General features: G+C 39.8%; 1 protein-coding gene across 2 annotated transcripts in view; it reads right to left on the bottom strand.

Moving 5' to 3' along the window:
* The window catches only part of ZC3H7A (zinc finger CCCH-type containing 7A), a 31,141-nt gene extending 18,947 nt beyond the window's left edge, over positions 1–12,194 (bottom strand). The window contains exons 1-7 of one of the 2 annotated variants that reach the window (XR_012654580.1): positions 12,058–12,172; positions 5,221–5,324; positions 3,998–4,037; positions 2,945–3,142; positions 2,237–2,395; positions 484–564; positions 356–397 (exon numbers count right to left, since the gene is read on the bottom strand). Coding sequence is in view for 1 of the 2 variants with exons in the window: in XM_075058856.1 (XP_074914957.1) it covers positions 356–397; positions 484–564; positions 2,237–2,395; positions 2,945–3,142; positions 3,998–4,037; positions 5,221–5,288 (588 nt within the window). In the remaining variant the exon portion in view is untranslated. Of the gene's footprint in view, positions 1–355; positions 398–483; positions 565–2,236; positions 2,396–2,944; positions 3,143–3,997; positions 4,038–5,220; positions 5,325–12,057 lie in introns of both variants that reach the window. The other variant, XM_075058856.1, reaches the window with a different exon arrangement.
* Between the last annotated feature and the right edge of the window lie 579 nt (positions 12,195–12,773).

Below are 12,773 nucleotides of genomic sequence, written 5' to 3'. Positions count from 1 at the left end.
ATTTTATCCCAACACCCTTTACTTTGATAACTGTCAACAAAAAATAAATAAATAAGCACATTAACTATGCCCTTGCCTCAAGACATTAAAAGTAAATATATTCATCCCACTGAATTTAATGTTTTAGCTAACACTTATTCTACAAAGATAACTTGACTGATAATCTTATGTCCTAGTCTGCCATAAATATATAGCAAAACTGAACACAAAGATTGATAAAACCCTAAAATCCAAAATAACAGGGTCTTATATAAAATGTCAATTGCACCATTTCCACTTCATTATTGTGAAATTATGAAACAATTATTCCCTCTAGTTTCAAGTCAGCTTGCACTTGGAACATGTAAAACCTTACCTGAGCAGATACATCGCTAGAAACTGAATTTGAGGAGGGTGGCTGGAATGAAAAGATACCTTCATTAAATAAAAAATTGGTATCAAGAGAGGGAAACTTCAATGTAGATTGTTAAAATAAAATCTTACCTTTGCTCTTACATACGCTTTTCTTATTTTTAACCCTAGTTTTTGAGCTAGTTCTTGGGTAAGCTTAATCACACTTTCATCCTAAAAGACATAAATAAAATTTCATCATTTACATGTATTGTCATCTAGTCAAGACATCTGTTTACATCTCAGTCTATATTCTGCAAGATCCCTATATGCAAGATGTCTCATAATGCACCTTTATTCTTTCACAAATATCTGGGACTGCAAGCTAACGCTGAAAGATACAGCTGCCCTCAAGGAAAATTACCCTAATATTTGGAGTTTTTTAAAAAGCAGAAAATACAGTATCCTTCTCTTCCATTTATTTGAATTTTAAATAATATAAAGATTTTTCCAAAACCAGAGAAGTACAGAGAAGTGGGGTTTTTTGTGGGTAAGTATTTTTGTTTGTTTATTTGGGGAGTGTGTTTGTTCTTTGAGGGAATGGGGGTTTTTTGTTTTGTTTTTACACAAATTAAAGGCCACATTTCTGATTACCATAGTGTCAGCTACTACATAACACTGCTGAATATTTAATGAGAACTCTGTATTTTCACAGTAATTGCATCATACAACTAGAAAAGTTGAGTTAAAAACCTAGTTTCACTCTGTCCTATAGCTATAACAACTATCCATTTAAATTATTTTAAGATTTAGTTTTCAGAATGTGTTCTACAGCTAGAAAAAGCTATTTATAAAACTTATATAAAGGCATATAAACCTTAAGCAAAAACATTAAGAACTGGAGGTGCAAAGTGAGGATCCAAAGTTACACATTCAGATAAACTGCTTGTGTCTTTGGAAACAGAACTGAAACCTTCTCTGTATGAAGAGGTAAACCTACGCTCAACAGTTTGTCTAGCCATCTCACTTTAATTTTCATGTAGAAAGGCGAAAAAATGCAACTCAGTATTCTGTCCTGTGATCAGTCTATTTTCAGCAAAGCATGTAAAGTTTCCATCAGCATTTTAGTTCAAATCAGGAATGTACTTCTGAAGTGAAATCTCTTAACTATCCTCACTCGCTGCATTTTAGTTTGCATTATGAAGGGTCTGAGAGCCAAATTAGATTCATTTTGGATTAAACTAAATTGAAAGTGCTGCAGGAGTCCACTTCGTGCACTCCAACTCTCTAAAAAAAACCCAGAAACAAACCACAACACAAAAACACACCACCAAACAAAAAACCCACAAACAATCATGGAAATCATCCTCAGGACCAGCATTTCAGTCTACAGATCCTATCCTATACCACACACTGCTTGCTCATATAGATATAGCCTAAGATTAGAGGTGCATAGTAAGTGATTCAGGTGGAGGACAATGCACAGATAAGAAAGTTACTAAAAGCTTGGAAAACTAAAATACAATTATCAAACCAATCAATATTGTACATTATAGTTACGGGTGTTTTTTCACTTCATGTCCCAAGTATAATTCTGACTGCAGAGAATTTTAAACAATTAATTCAGTAGTTGTAGTGTTCATTGCAAACATTCATAGCACTTCACTCCCACTGCAAAGTGACTATTTCTTTTGTTGAAAGTTAACTCAAACTGAGCTTGGGGACTATAATGTCTGCTGTCAGACTTCACTTCCACAACAAAAAAATAATTCTTAAAGGAATAAGAAATATTTTACTGCATTAAAAAATACCCAGACCAACCAAAAAACTCTCAATGGTCTTGAGGATGCTATATGTTCTCTGTATTAAATTTTTAAAAATAATCATCAATATATGATTTACCTACCTGTGGCACAGCAAGAGAACATTTTGCTACAGCATCATAAGCCTTCTTATATCTTCCCAATTCGTTCAAAGCTTTTGCTTTCCGATAGAGAGCTCTGAAATTGTTTTCATTCAATCTTAATGCTATCTCACAGTCTTCTAGAACTTTTTCATGCAATCCCTATGAGGGGAAAAAAGAAAAAAGGCACTAATCAGAACTATTATAATCAAAATATCAAATTTAAACTATATTAGATGAAGGTATTAAAACACTATAAAACATTCACCTAGGTCACTGCACTCTGCATGTATGAGTTTTGCTAAGTCACCAACTTAGGCAACTAAAAACAAGCAGGGCCATCATTCATGTAAAATACAGTAATAGTTATGAAGACAATTTAGCTCTTTCACAACAGCCATCTTATTCCACAGAGAAAGCAGCAGACTCAGGTGCAATCAGCAGCATAAATGGATAAAAATACTGTTCCATCAACTTCCAAGCCTAGTATGACTCTTTTATGTTAATATTCTAGTATTAGTAACTAAAAATATCTCAATTATTATACTTATAAAAAGAATATATTAAAGAATATGCCCAAATAATGATTTGAAACATGCTGATTCTCAAACCAACACCAAGAGCTTTTCACTCACTAGGAAACTTTCTGTGTCTTTATACTTTGTTAGCACATTGCTCTTGAGAAACCATCCAGTTTAAACAGAAGCTTACCATATTTGAAAAACATGCTATCCTGTTCACGTGCAGCTTCTCTAAAATATCATCAGAAACATGGATTTCTTCAGAATTAGCATAATCAGCTATGTTTATAGCTTCTGTATAATGACTCAGTGATCCTCTCCAATCACCTTCTCGATATACATCATTCCCTTCATTAAAAAGATTTCTAACAAGCTCTCGTATAAATAACTGGAACAAAGAAAAGAAACACTCATCAACAGCAGTTTTGTTGTTTGTCTTCTATATTTCCAAATACATTTTTAAATAGAAAATTTATACTTGTAAATTCACAGAATCAAAATGAAAAACAGAACTTTTGTCTTTATTAGTATTTTTCTTCCAACATTTTTCCAAGACTATCTCTAATATTCAACATCACAATACATGTAAATAAAAGAGAGGCTGAACTACTGATAAAAGAATTACTTTATATAAGTAACTTAAAAAAGACATATATATTCCAGACATTCTTTTAGCAAGCAGCAGCCATAGCAACTAGCAAACCAGTAGTACACAAAGGCTGCTTTTGCAGAGCAAAAGATTTTTTTTAATCTAAAATATGAACGATTGCATTTTTATCTACTATATTCTCAAATCCAATGAAACCACCTACCACTGGAAAAAAATGCTAAAAAAATAAGTCTGAAAATAGAAGTCAAATATTATGCAAAATAGTAACACGTACAAAACCAAAATATATTACGAAGATTTATGTGACTGAGGTCCTTTCATCTCACTTTTGCTGTGCTACTCTAAACTTTAGTTGGAGTAGCACATTGTTTTATCCAGTGAATGCCCCAAATTCATCCCTAATACCAGTAGAGAAAGAGTTAACCTGAACTGCTATACGAGTGAATTCCAGGCATCCAAATATCTGAACACCCATATCACAATGTAAGTAGTCCTCCAGTTCCAATATTGAGACATTGTAAGTTACCATTCATACTATATCATTACTTAAATGATGATTAAAGACAAGAATAAATATAATAAGATAGGTCCATGTTAAAAACTCTTCTGGAAATGCAAAAGTAATTTCATTACCTCATATTGTTCTTGCGTCCCTGGATAGGGCAAAGTAGATCTAGAAAAAGAAATTAATGTATTTACTTATTATACATACTACTTAAAAGACGATCACATTGGAGAATACTGGTTCTTACTGAAAGCAGTCTCACTTGCTGCAACAGTCAAAACTCTAAATATTGTCTATTGCTTTCACTGAAGAAGGCCGGAGTGCTGTAGATTAGTTTGTATTAAACAACTGTGTTTTCTTATTACTAATGACTCATTTTCACTTAAAGTTACATAGCCAATCTTAACTCTGCTGTTCGAAATGTATTAAGGTTCTGAATGCTTTGAGTTTAAAACCTCAATGTGGTTTGTTTAAGAACAATTTCCTTCCTCTCCTTCACTGTGCAGAAACAGATTATACATGAGGAGAACTGCAATCTTCTTGTAAGTATTATAAAATGACAAATTATCTGTCAAAAGAACACATCAATTTTAATTAAGTCATACCAATGACACTACAGGAATTTTAAGAGTTCTTTTGTATGACACACAACAGAGATCATCTCTAGCAGAGAACAGAGGTATTTACTTGTAACTTTTCAGGAAGAAAATTAGGAACCCTCTCCCTTCCCATATAGGTTATCTGAGAATCTATTTCTAAATAATTCTTAGAAGGGCAATTTTCTTTTTCTTTCCTTTTTTTTTTTTTTTTTTAAGAATGCCTTATGCAAGCAGTGAACTAGTGTGAAATTTCACAATGATTTTAAGCTAGCCAAGATCTTCTAGAGAACAATCTGGCATTGATCCAAATGAAAATTAGCTACTAAGATGATTTTTCATTAGGTTAAATTTTAGCTCCAGAGAGTTGAAACATTTAGGTAGTGGTGAGCAAACCCATGCCTTTCAGTAGCAACCTAGTTTTAGGTGTAACTGTCCATAAGTGTAAGGTGGATTTTCAGGCTATCAACATTTTCCACCCACCAAAGAAATTCAATGCTGATTTTTCTTAAAGGCAGAAAAGGAATACCCTCCCACCTTCAATCTGCTCTGTTTGGGAACAAAGAGGGGTTCTGTCTTTTCTTTAAGACTGCTCCCCATTTCCATGTTAGTGTTAGCAAATCTTCTGAGGAGAAACACAGGTCCTCCTCCTTCCTCCACTGGTGCTATATTAAAATGACTTTCCCAGGGCTACTCATCTCATACACACACACACGCAGGTACAAGCATACAAGAACAAAACAACAAAACCATACTCTATAAACTGGAGTCCTTTCTTAATGTCCTGTTGTCTAGTGCTTCTCTCTTCCGACACATTGGACATGTTATCCTGAACATCCACTTTTCGGATATGCCACTCCTCAAAAAGGAAGAAAGGTAAATGGTTGTTAATAGATAGCAGTTTGCATTTGGACCAGAAGGATCCAATCTCACATCAACACTAAGTCCATCATACAAAGATGATACTGCACCACACCTTCAGAGAATACACTCTGAAGAAACTTCAGACAAACACTGAAGTGCCCACAGAGATATAGGTAGAAGCTCCAGGTCAGGACCAACACCCCCTATGCCAGTGCCCAGTTACACAACACTTTTACAGAAAACCTTTCTTCCAATTTCTACTTCATCTTTGGTTTTCCACTTATTTACTCTACATGATGCAGAGTTAAATTAGTAGAACTAAACCAAACTAGAAGCGCAGCTTGCATGCATTAGTGCTAAACCAAGATAAGGTTCCACATTGTCCCCTTTTAATAGCTTTGTACTTCTTTTATTTGTTTGTTGAAGCACAAATAAACTCAAGACCCTAGTATATTTATTAATAAAACCCAAACTTATTAGAAAACCACCATAAAGTCTAATTCTGGAGTCTCTTATCATCACCCAACCACTAAGATGTAATCAGAAGCAAAATACTACTGCTTTAATGTCTACCTGTTGACCAAAGTGAAAATCATGGAAACTTTACCACTAGCAATGACCACCTACTTAATTTGAAAAGCTGAATTACTTTAATGTAATTCCACATCATCAGCTTGACATTTCAATCCAATTTAACTAGTCTGAATCAGTGATTTTTATTTTTTTTTTTTTTAATTCATGTCTTTCATTTACTGTATTTACAAATATTCAAGTTAAACAGGCAAAATCAATCTGTATAACCTTCATGATAAGGCTATTTAAAGTATGGTTTCACAGCTGCATACAGTTGTGACTAATTGCAATATACCAACACAACTTATTTTTACAAAAGATCAGCAGGTCAAAGTCTTATTCTGAAAATACTGACATTCAGAAAAAGGCTTTTAGCTTGAAGAAATACATATTTTTTGTGAAGAAAATTACTTTTTGTAGGAATTCATAGTTTAAAAAAAAATAAAAAAAATCAAACTGCCTGCAGTGCATTTCTGTTAAGTCTTGAAACTAAGCTAAAAAATGCCAGTATTTTGTGCCAGTTTACCACTTCACATCAATAATGGACAAATGGAAACAAAGTAAAACAAAAACCAAAATAACCCCCAGCAAACCCAAAATCTCAACTGGGAATAGAAACCAGCTGGAGAAGATGCCCTACTTTCTCTGAACGATTTGGAATAATGAAACAATCTGAAGAGCTTTCAGCTCTAATAATGTTTACAAAGCTTCCCAAAGCATCTTAAATGAATGTATGAAGTCTACACCATTTCAAGTCATTAAGAGTACCATTTCAAGTCATTCAGAGTTAGTCCTATTGAAACACAATCCTAAAACAAGCATAAGAAACTGAGTACTTTCCTTAAGGTCACTAAACAAATTAATGGAAGCACTCTAAAGTCCCCTTTCACCTCACTTCCCACTGTGACTTCTAATATCAGCAAGCTTAAAAAAAATAAAAATAAAAATCAGCCTGTAGATAAGTTTCATGGATAGCTACAATAGTTCACTGACATGAATTGTTCAGCTATTGCTTGTTTAGGTATATAAATAGCACTCAGTAATCTACTCTCCAGAGAAGAAATAACCATAAACACCTTTTTAAATTGTTTTTCATGTTATTTTATGCATCATCTTTTCTTCCACAAGTTAGTAACTTATACTGTGCTTTTGGTATATATATTAAAGACTTTTATTATAAATGTTTTAATGAATAACAATAGCCTATCTATGAAGAAATCTAAATATAAATGCCAAAAAGGAAATTTACTGGGCATCTGAATATTTTTTATTTTCTCATTCATGGTTTAGGTTTTAGAATTCAAATGAGGGCTAGTAAGAATAAGAAATTCTCATACTAACCAAAGATAGCAGCAATATCAGCCTATGCTTTCCCACAAAAATGAGTAGGCTATGTAAAACATACTTCAATCCCCTGAATTAACAACTGACAAAGTAATACCTTGCCAGTACAAGATTGCATATGTCAAGATCTGGGCAAGTATGAAGACCAGCTTCCCTCTGCTACTTTTAAGCAACCCCAATACTGCACACCAACTTGCAAAAAGATGAAAAAAAAGTCCACAGTAACAATCCACTTATTCATCACCTCTAGCAAAAATATTAAAGAATAAATGATATATGGAAACTTCAGGATGTGCAGATCCAATTTCTCCATAGCAATAAAGTTAATGGGAACGTTACAAACTGGCATCACAGACAAAAGAATAGCTAGCAAGTGACGAACATATGCGAATGGTGTAATTTATTATTCAAAGCGGGTTTCTATTTTTTTCCTACTTACTCATTTACATCCCTAAGAAGTTCAGGCAGAAATTACCTTTCCTTAACATACTTTGACCGTCACATTGCCCCAGTATTTGATGATTTTGCAGAGGATTTAGAATTGTTTCAGATAGCACCTCTAACAGATCTCTCCCATCCAAATTATCCTTAGCTCCTCTTGAGCAACCAGAAACACATTAGACTCAGTTATATACAAGGCAAATAACAATCACGACTTTTAATGTCATCCATCCACTTTCAAAGTTTAAAAACGCCCACTTATTTAGCAACAGCTTTTCTCCTCCATTTGCAGGGACAGAATTTAACATAAATATACATATGTACATACATTAAAAAAGTCAAAATGTTGCTTTGTTGCTTGTAACTATCACTAGAAAAACAAAGCCTATACTGTTGCTTTACTCTTTGTGTAATTCACTGAAAGAGACAAGCTAAAGGAAAAAAAAACAAACCGTATGGGAACTAAAAAAAAAAAAGCAGACTAATGTATCACTAATTAAGGTCATAGGCAGAACTGATTGTTGCATCAAATGTAATATTTCTACAACTGCTGCTACATGACCAATACAAGCCCAATTTACTAAGTCTAGTAAAGCAAAAAAAAAAGCTGCCTTAAACCCCAACAAGTTAAAGACAATTCATACTGTTTTATCTTTATCACAGGCTTCAACTCATCCTGTTTCATAAAAGTAGAAGCCAAGTGACAGAAAGTATACTGCCAGTTGCCAATGTCACCTCTTCTGATAGATGCTGGTCCGGTTACACAAATAGGAGTTACGGAGGAAAACAGGTTTGTGCCAGCTCTGGCAGACAGGAATACCCACACTGTTCTCTTCTACAAAGCCACTTATGCCTCTTACTGGTTATTTACTTTCCTTCCAGCACTCGGCACGATAATTTTCTTGTTTTCTGTATTTTGGCACTTCTGAGGCATTCAAGATAAGTTTTAAAGGACATCCACAATATTTAGGATATGCCTAGGATAAATCTTCAGGCACAAGGGGCTTTAACACAACAATTGCTAGGGTATCTTGCAAAGCAAAATTGATCTTTGGAATGCAAGTCAATAAATTAATACAGAATGCAGAGAATTGAGTTTTTCTGTAGAAGGAATACAGACCTTGGTTATTCTGAAAAGGAAGGTCATACTGCTTAAAACTTTGGACAGTCTAGCCTTTCCATTTCTAAATTGCAAATCCAGGGAGCAAGTATCTATAGTTTGCCATGCACACAAGTTACCCCACAGTTGAAAATTCAGTCCCAAAGGACAGGGAACTGGGCAGGACTAATCCTTTCTCCTGCTGCATACAGTCATGCAGACAGCTTATTTAGAAGTGAATGGAAAATAAAGGAAAAATGTGTAACATCATTTTGGGACCAGAACTACTACCACTAGGAATTAATGACCTTCAGCTGACCAAATAACTCTGTTATTGTTTGTTATTGACATTAATGGCTCCAACTATTATAAATACTTCAAATAAGTACTCTCTCTACCTTCAGGCCTAAATGCTGAAAACAACTGGAAGTCAGTGGTCCTTGCTGCACTTCACAGACCTAAAACTTAAAACCTAAGTGCAGTTTATAGATGAGTTCTTTTAAGATACAGAAGCATATCCTCTTGCCATGCATCGAATTCACTATTAATGCAATTACTGGGTTACAGGAATCCCAAATTAGATCTTTGTACAGTACAAAGCACATTGAAAATTTTATCATGATTGCTGCTGATTGATCTCTATCAGCCTCAGTGGTTCAGCTGAATTATGAACCTTGACTGGGGTGCAAGTCTAGTGAAAATCACACTAAGTGAAGAGACACCCTTTTGTATTGTAGCATCAGCCTTCTCCCCCTCTTTATGACACAGGCAGGAGAGAAGGTAACAAATCCAAAATATGAAATCATTTCAGTCAAAAATTAACCCATCATCTATACCATCATATGCCAAAACTTTGATCAGCAATCAAGTTGTGAAACCAGAAGTCTGTGTATAAAATGAAAACATGAACAGTTCACCAATGTTTCCATATAGGAAAACTGTACTCCAGAAGAGAGACACTACACCCTGGGTCCTAGAGTAAAGGGAATACTGCAAAGAGAACGGGGAAGACTGAAACAGAACAGTAGGAGTGAATATATGACTAAAAGGCAGGCAGTATAAATCCCTTTTGCCTATAAGAAGCAAAAGCCCATCTCTGCTGCTACCTCCTGCACCACTAACAGCAGCAACAGGCATAATGTGTTAAGGCATCTGGATCTAAAAAGCTATATACATATAATTCCCACCGCAGGGGCGCAAGAAAGCAGGCCCTTATCTCAACAGAGACAAGTGAGAAAGGGAAGTGGCACACACGCAGCTATACCCTAACTGCTTCTTAGGGAGATGTCACTGACAAAAACATCTCCACTAAACCCAGTTCAAACCCAGCCAAGAAAGACTCAAACTGTACATGAAGCACCTACCCAACATAGAATAAGCCTGACCCAAAGCAGACTTCTCAAAGCAATTTTATTGCCCATCCTAACCATCTGACAGTTTAAATGAATAATTACAGATAATAAAGTACAGTACAAAGTAACGCATGCCTTGGAGAGATTGTCAGCTGCTCAACAGACTTGGACAGGCATCAAAAGGAGGAAGGGAAAATAGAAATCTTAATACAAAACCTTTTTAGAAGTGTCCTCCTCAGATAGCAAAGGCACAAAAGATTTAATATTCATGCTCATGCATCACTAGGCTGTTACATAAGACATTTCCAACATGTAACATGCTGGGGGGGGAAACACGGAAAACAATACACAACACGTTTCAATAGTTTTGTGTTAATTCCTCTGCTTAATCTAACAATTCTGGTCACAATCACAGAATTCTGTTGTGTCAACTGAAAAAGCCACTTAACACAGACATAACTCAGTTTCAGTTTTTATTTCTGTAAAGAGAAATGAACATATTTATCAAAATGAAATATCCAAATAAAACAAATGAAACCAACTTTACAGCAACAGTTTAACACCTATTCAGTCCACATTATTTACCTTAATTATTTAGTTGCATCTCCTCCCACTTGTTCCCCATGCACAAAAAAAAAGATACTGTTCAAGGTTTGTTTTCTATTTTCATAGCTTTCCTACATTTTTTTTAAATCCATGAAGGAAACAGGAGAGAACAAAGATGCTTTGTAAAGTCGGTTCATTTCCCTAGGAAATTAAGGAGTAGGGCTGGAAGACTTTGGTTTACCGTTCCCTTAGACACCTCAGTAAAGAACAGATCCAAAATTTCAAGCTGAAGAAGGAGTTTCTTATCAATAAATCCAGATTTATCAACAAAATTTACACCGAGATAAGCTTTGGTAATTGATTTCGATGACTGCAATTGACACGTCTTCGGGTTTTTTGGCTCTGGTGGTTCCCCCCCCACACTTCCTGTAATACAGTTATGACTTTCTGTAACAAAACAATAACAGTGCTGCCTAACCGAGCGCACCGTCTCAACAAATCAAAGAAGCGGAAAACGGACATTGTTTATCCCTTTACTTGGATGCACGAGAGCACAACGTACAGCCCGCACTTCTTCGCGCAGAAAGCCCGAAAAACTCGTCACGCGCGAAAGGCGACGGCACGGCGGGACCCGGGGGCCCAGGGCGGAGACCGTCCCCTCCCGCTCCCGGCCGCTGTCAGCCCTTCGCTCTCCGCTTTTCCTGTCAGACGCCGGGGTTTTGGTCCAGTCGCGATGCAACAGGAGACCTCTCAACACGCCGGTTTTCCTGGAGAGCGGCCGCGGCAAACCCGCCAGCCCCACGGAGCGCACCCACCCGCCGGGACCGGCTCAGGCCGCGGCTGAGCGGGCCCCGGGCCCGCCGCCGCCACCCCGCGCCCCTCGGCGACGCCGCCGGCCCCGCACCGGGCCGGGCCCGCCCGCCGCCTTTGTTCGCGCCAACCGGCTCCCGACCGCCGACGGGAGGCTCTCTCCAGGGGCGCCCGCCGCCCGGCCCGCCCAACTTCTCCAGCGGAGCCGACGACGGCCGCGACCGGCCGCGTCCGCCGCCCCCCGCGCCGCGGACGCACAGGCGGCGGGAGGGCCGCTCCGCTCCCCTGGGAGCAGCGAGACGGCGGACCCCGCGGCGGCGGCGGCGGGGCGGCGCGGCCCCACCCTCGGCCGGGGAGCGACCGGCACCCGCGCCCGCCCCGCCGAACGGGGCGCAAAGGGAACGGGCCGGCCAGGCGGCGGCGCCGCCCGCGCCCGGGTCGCCCCTTCCTCAGGCGGAGGGGCCCCGCCGCGGGCGGGGGAAGCGGAACGCGGCTCCCCCCCTCCCTGCCTGCCTCGCCCCCTCCCTGCCTGCCTCGCCCCCTCCCTGCCGCGCAGCCCCTACCTGCTCCTGAGGCCCGCGGGAGCGCAGCGCCGCGGAAGGCGGAGCCAGCGAGCCGAGCGCGCTACAGCGGCGGCGACACCGACGACGATAACGGCACCGCCTCCCCCGCTCCGCCCTCGGCAGCGCCGCCGCCGCCGCCGCCGCTGCCGAGGGCGCCCTCTGCTGCCGGGAGGCCGCAGGCGCGGCCTACGGGCGGCCTGGCTCGATTGGCCGGAACTCTAGCAGGACGGGCTTTCCCATTGGCTCGCTACCCTTGTTTTGGAAACCGGCACTTCTGGTTGGTGGCAGCTGGGAAACGCTTCGCTGCTGATTGGCTGGCTGCCTAGCGCACCCCGCCCCCTCGGCTCCTTTTTCCTTCCAGCTGGCTACAGAGCGGAGCCCGCCCCTAGGCCTCTCCATCGCCCTGTGCGAGCTGGTGGCGTATGGCTGGTTGAAGAGACAGCGTCCGCGCTGCCAATGAGCCCGTCAGCTGCCATCGCCCGGAGACGCCGCTGCGGGCAGCCTGACGCTGCGGGTCTTTAAGGCTCCCGTTAATTCTCCCGGAAGCAGCCCGACGTGGGCAGCTTGCTCGCGGCGCCCCATGGGAGTCCTCGTGCCCAGCGCCGTCGCCCTCCTTCCGCTCCGGCGCTGGGCTTACTGCGCATGCTCCGGGCTGCCGCGGGGGGCCGCTCCTCCCGCCTTGCGCGCGCGCCGGCGCGCATGCGCCCTGCGCGGCC

The sequence above is a fragment of the Buteo buteo genome, chromosome 27, assembly GCF_964188355.1.
Source record: "Buteo buteo chromosome 27, bButBut1.hap1.1, whole genome shotgun sequence".
NCBI lineage: Eukaryota > Metazoa > Chordata > Aves > Accipitriformes > Accipitridae > Buteo > Buteo buteo.
This window is presented reverse-complemented; position numbering and strand designations above follow the sequence as displayed.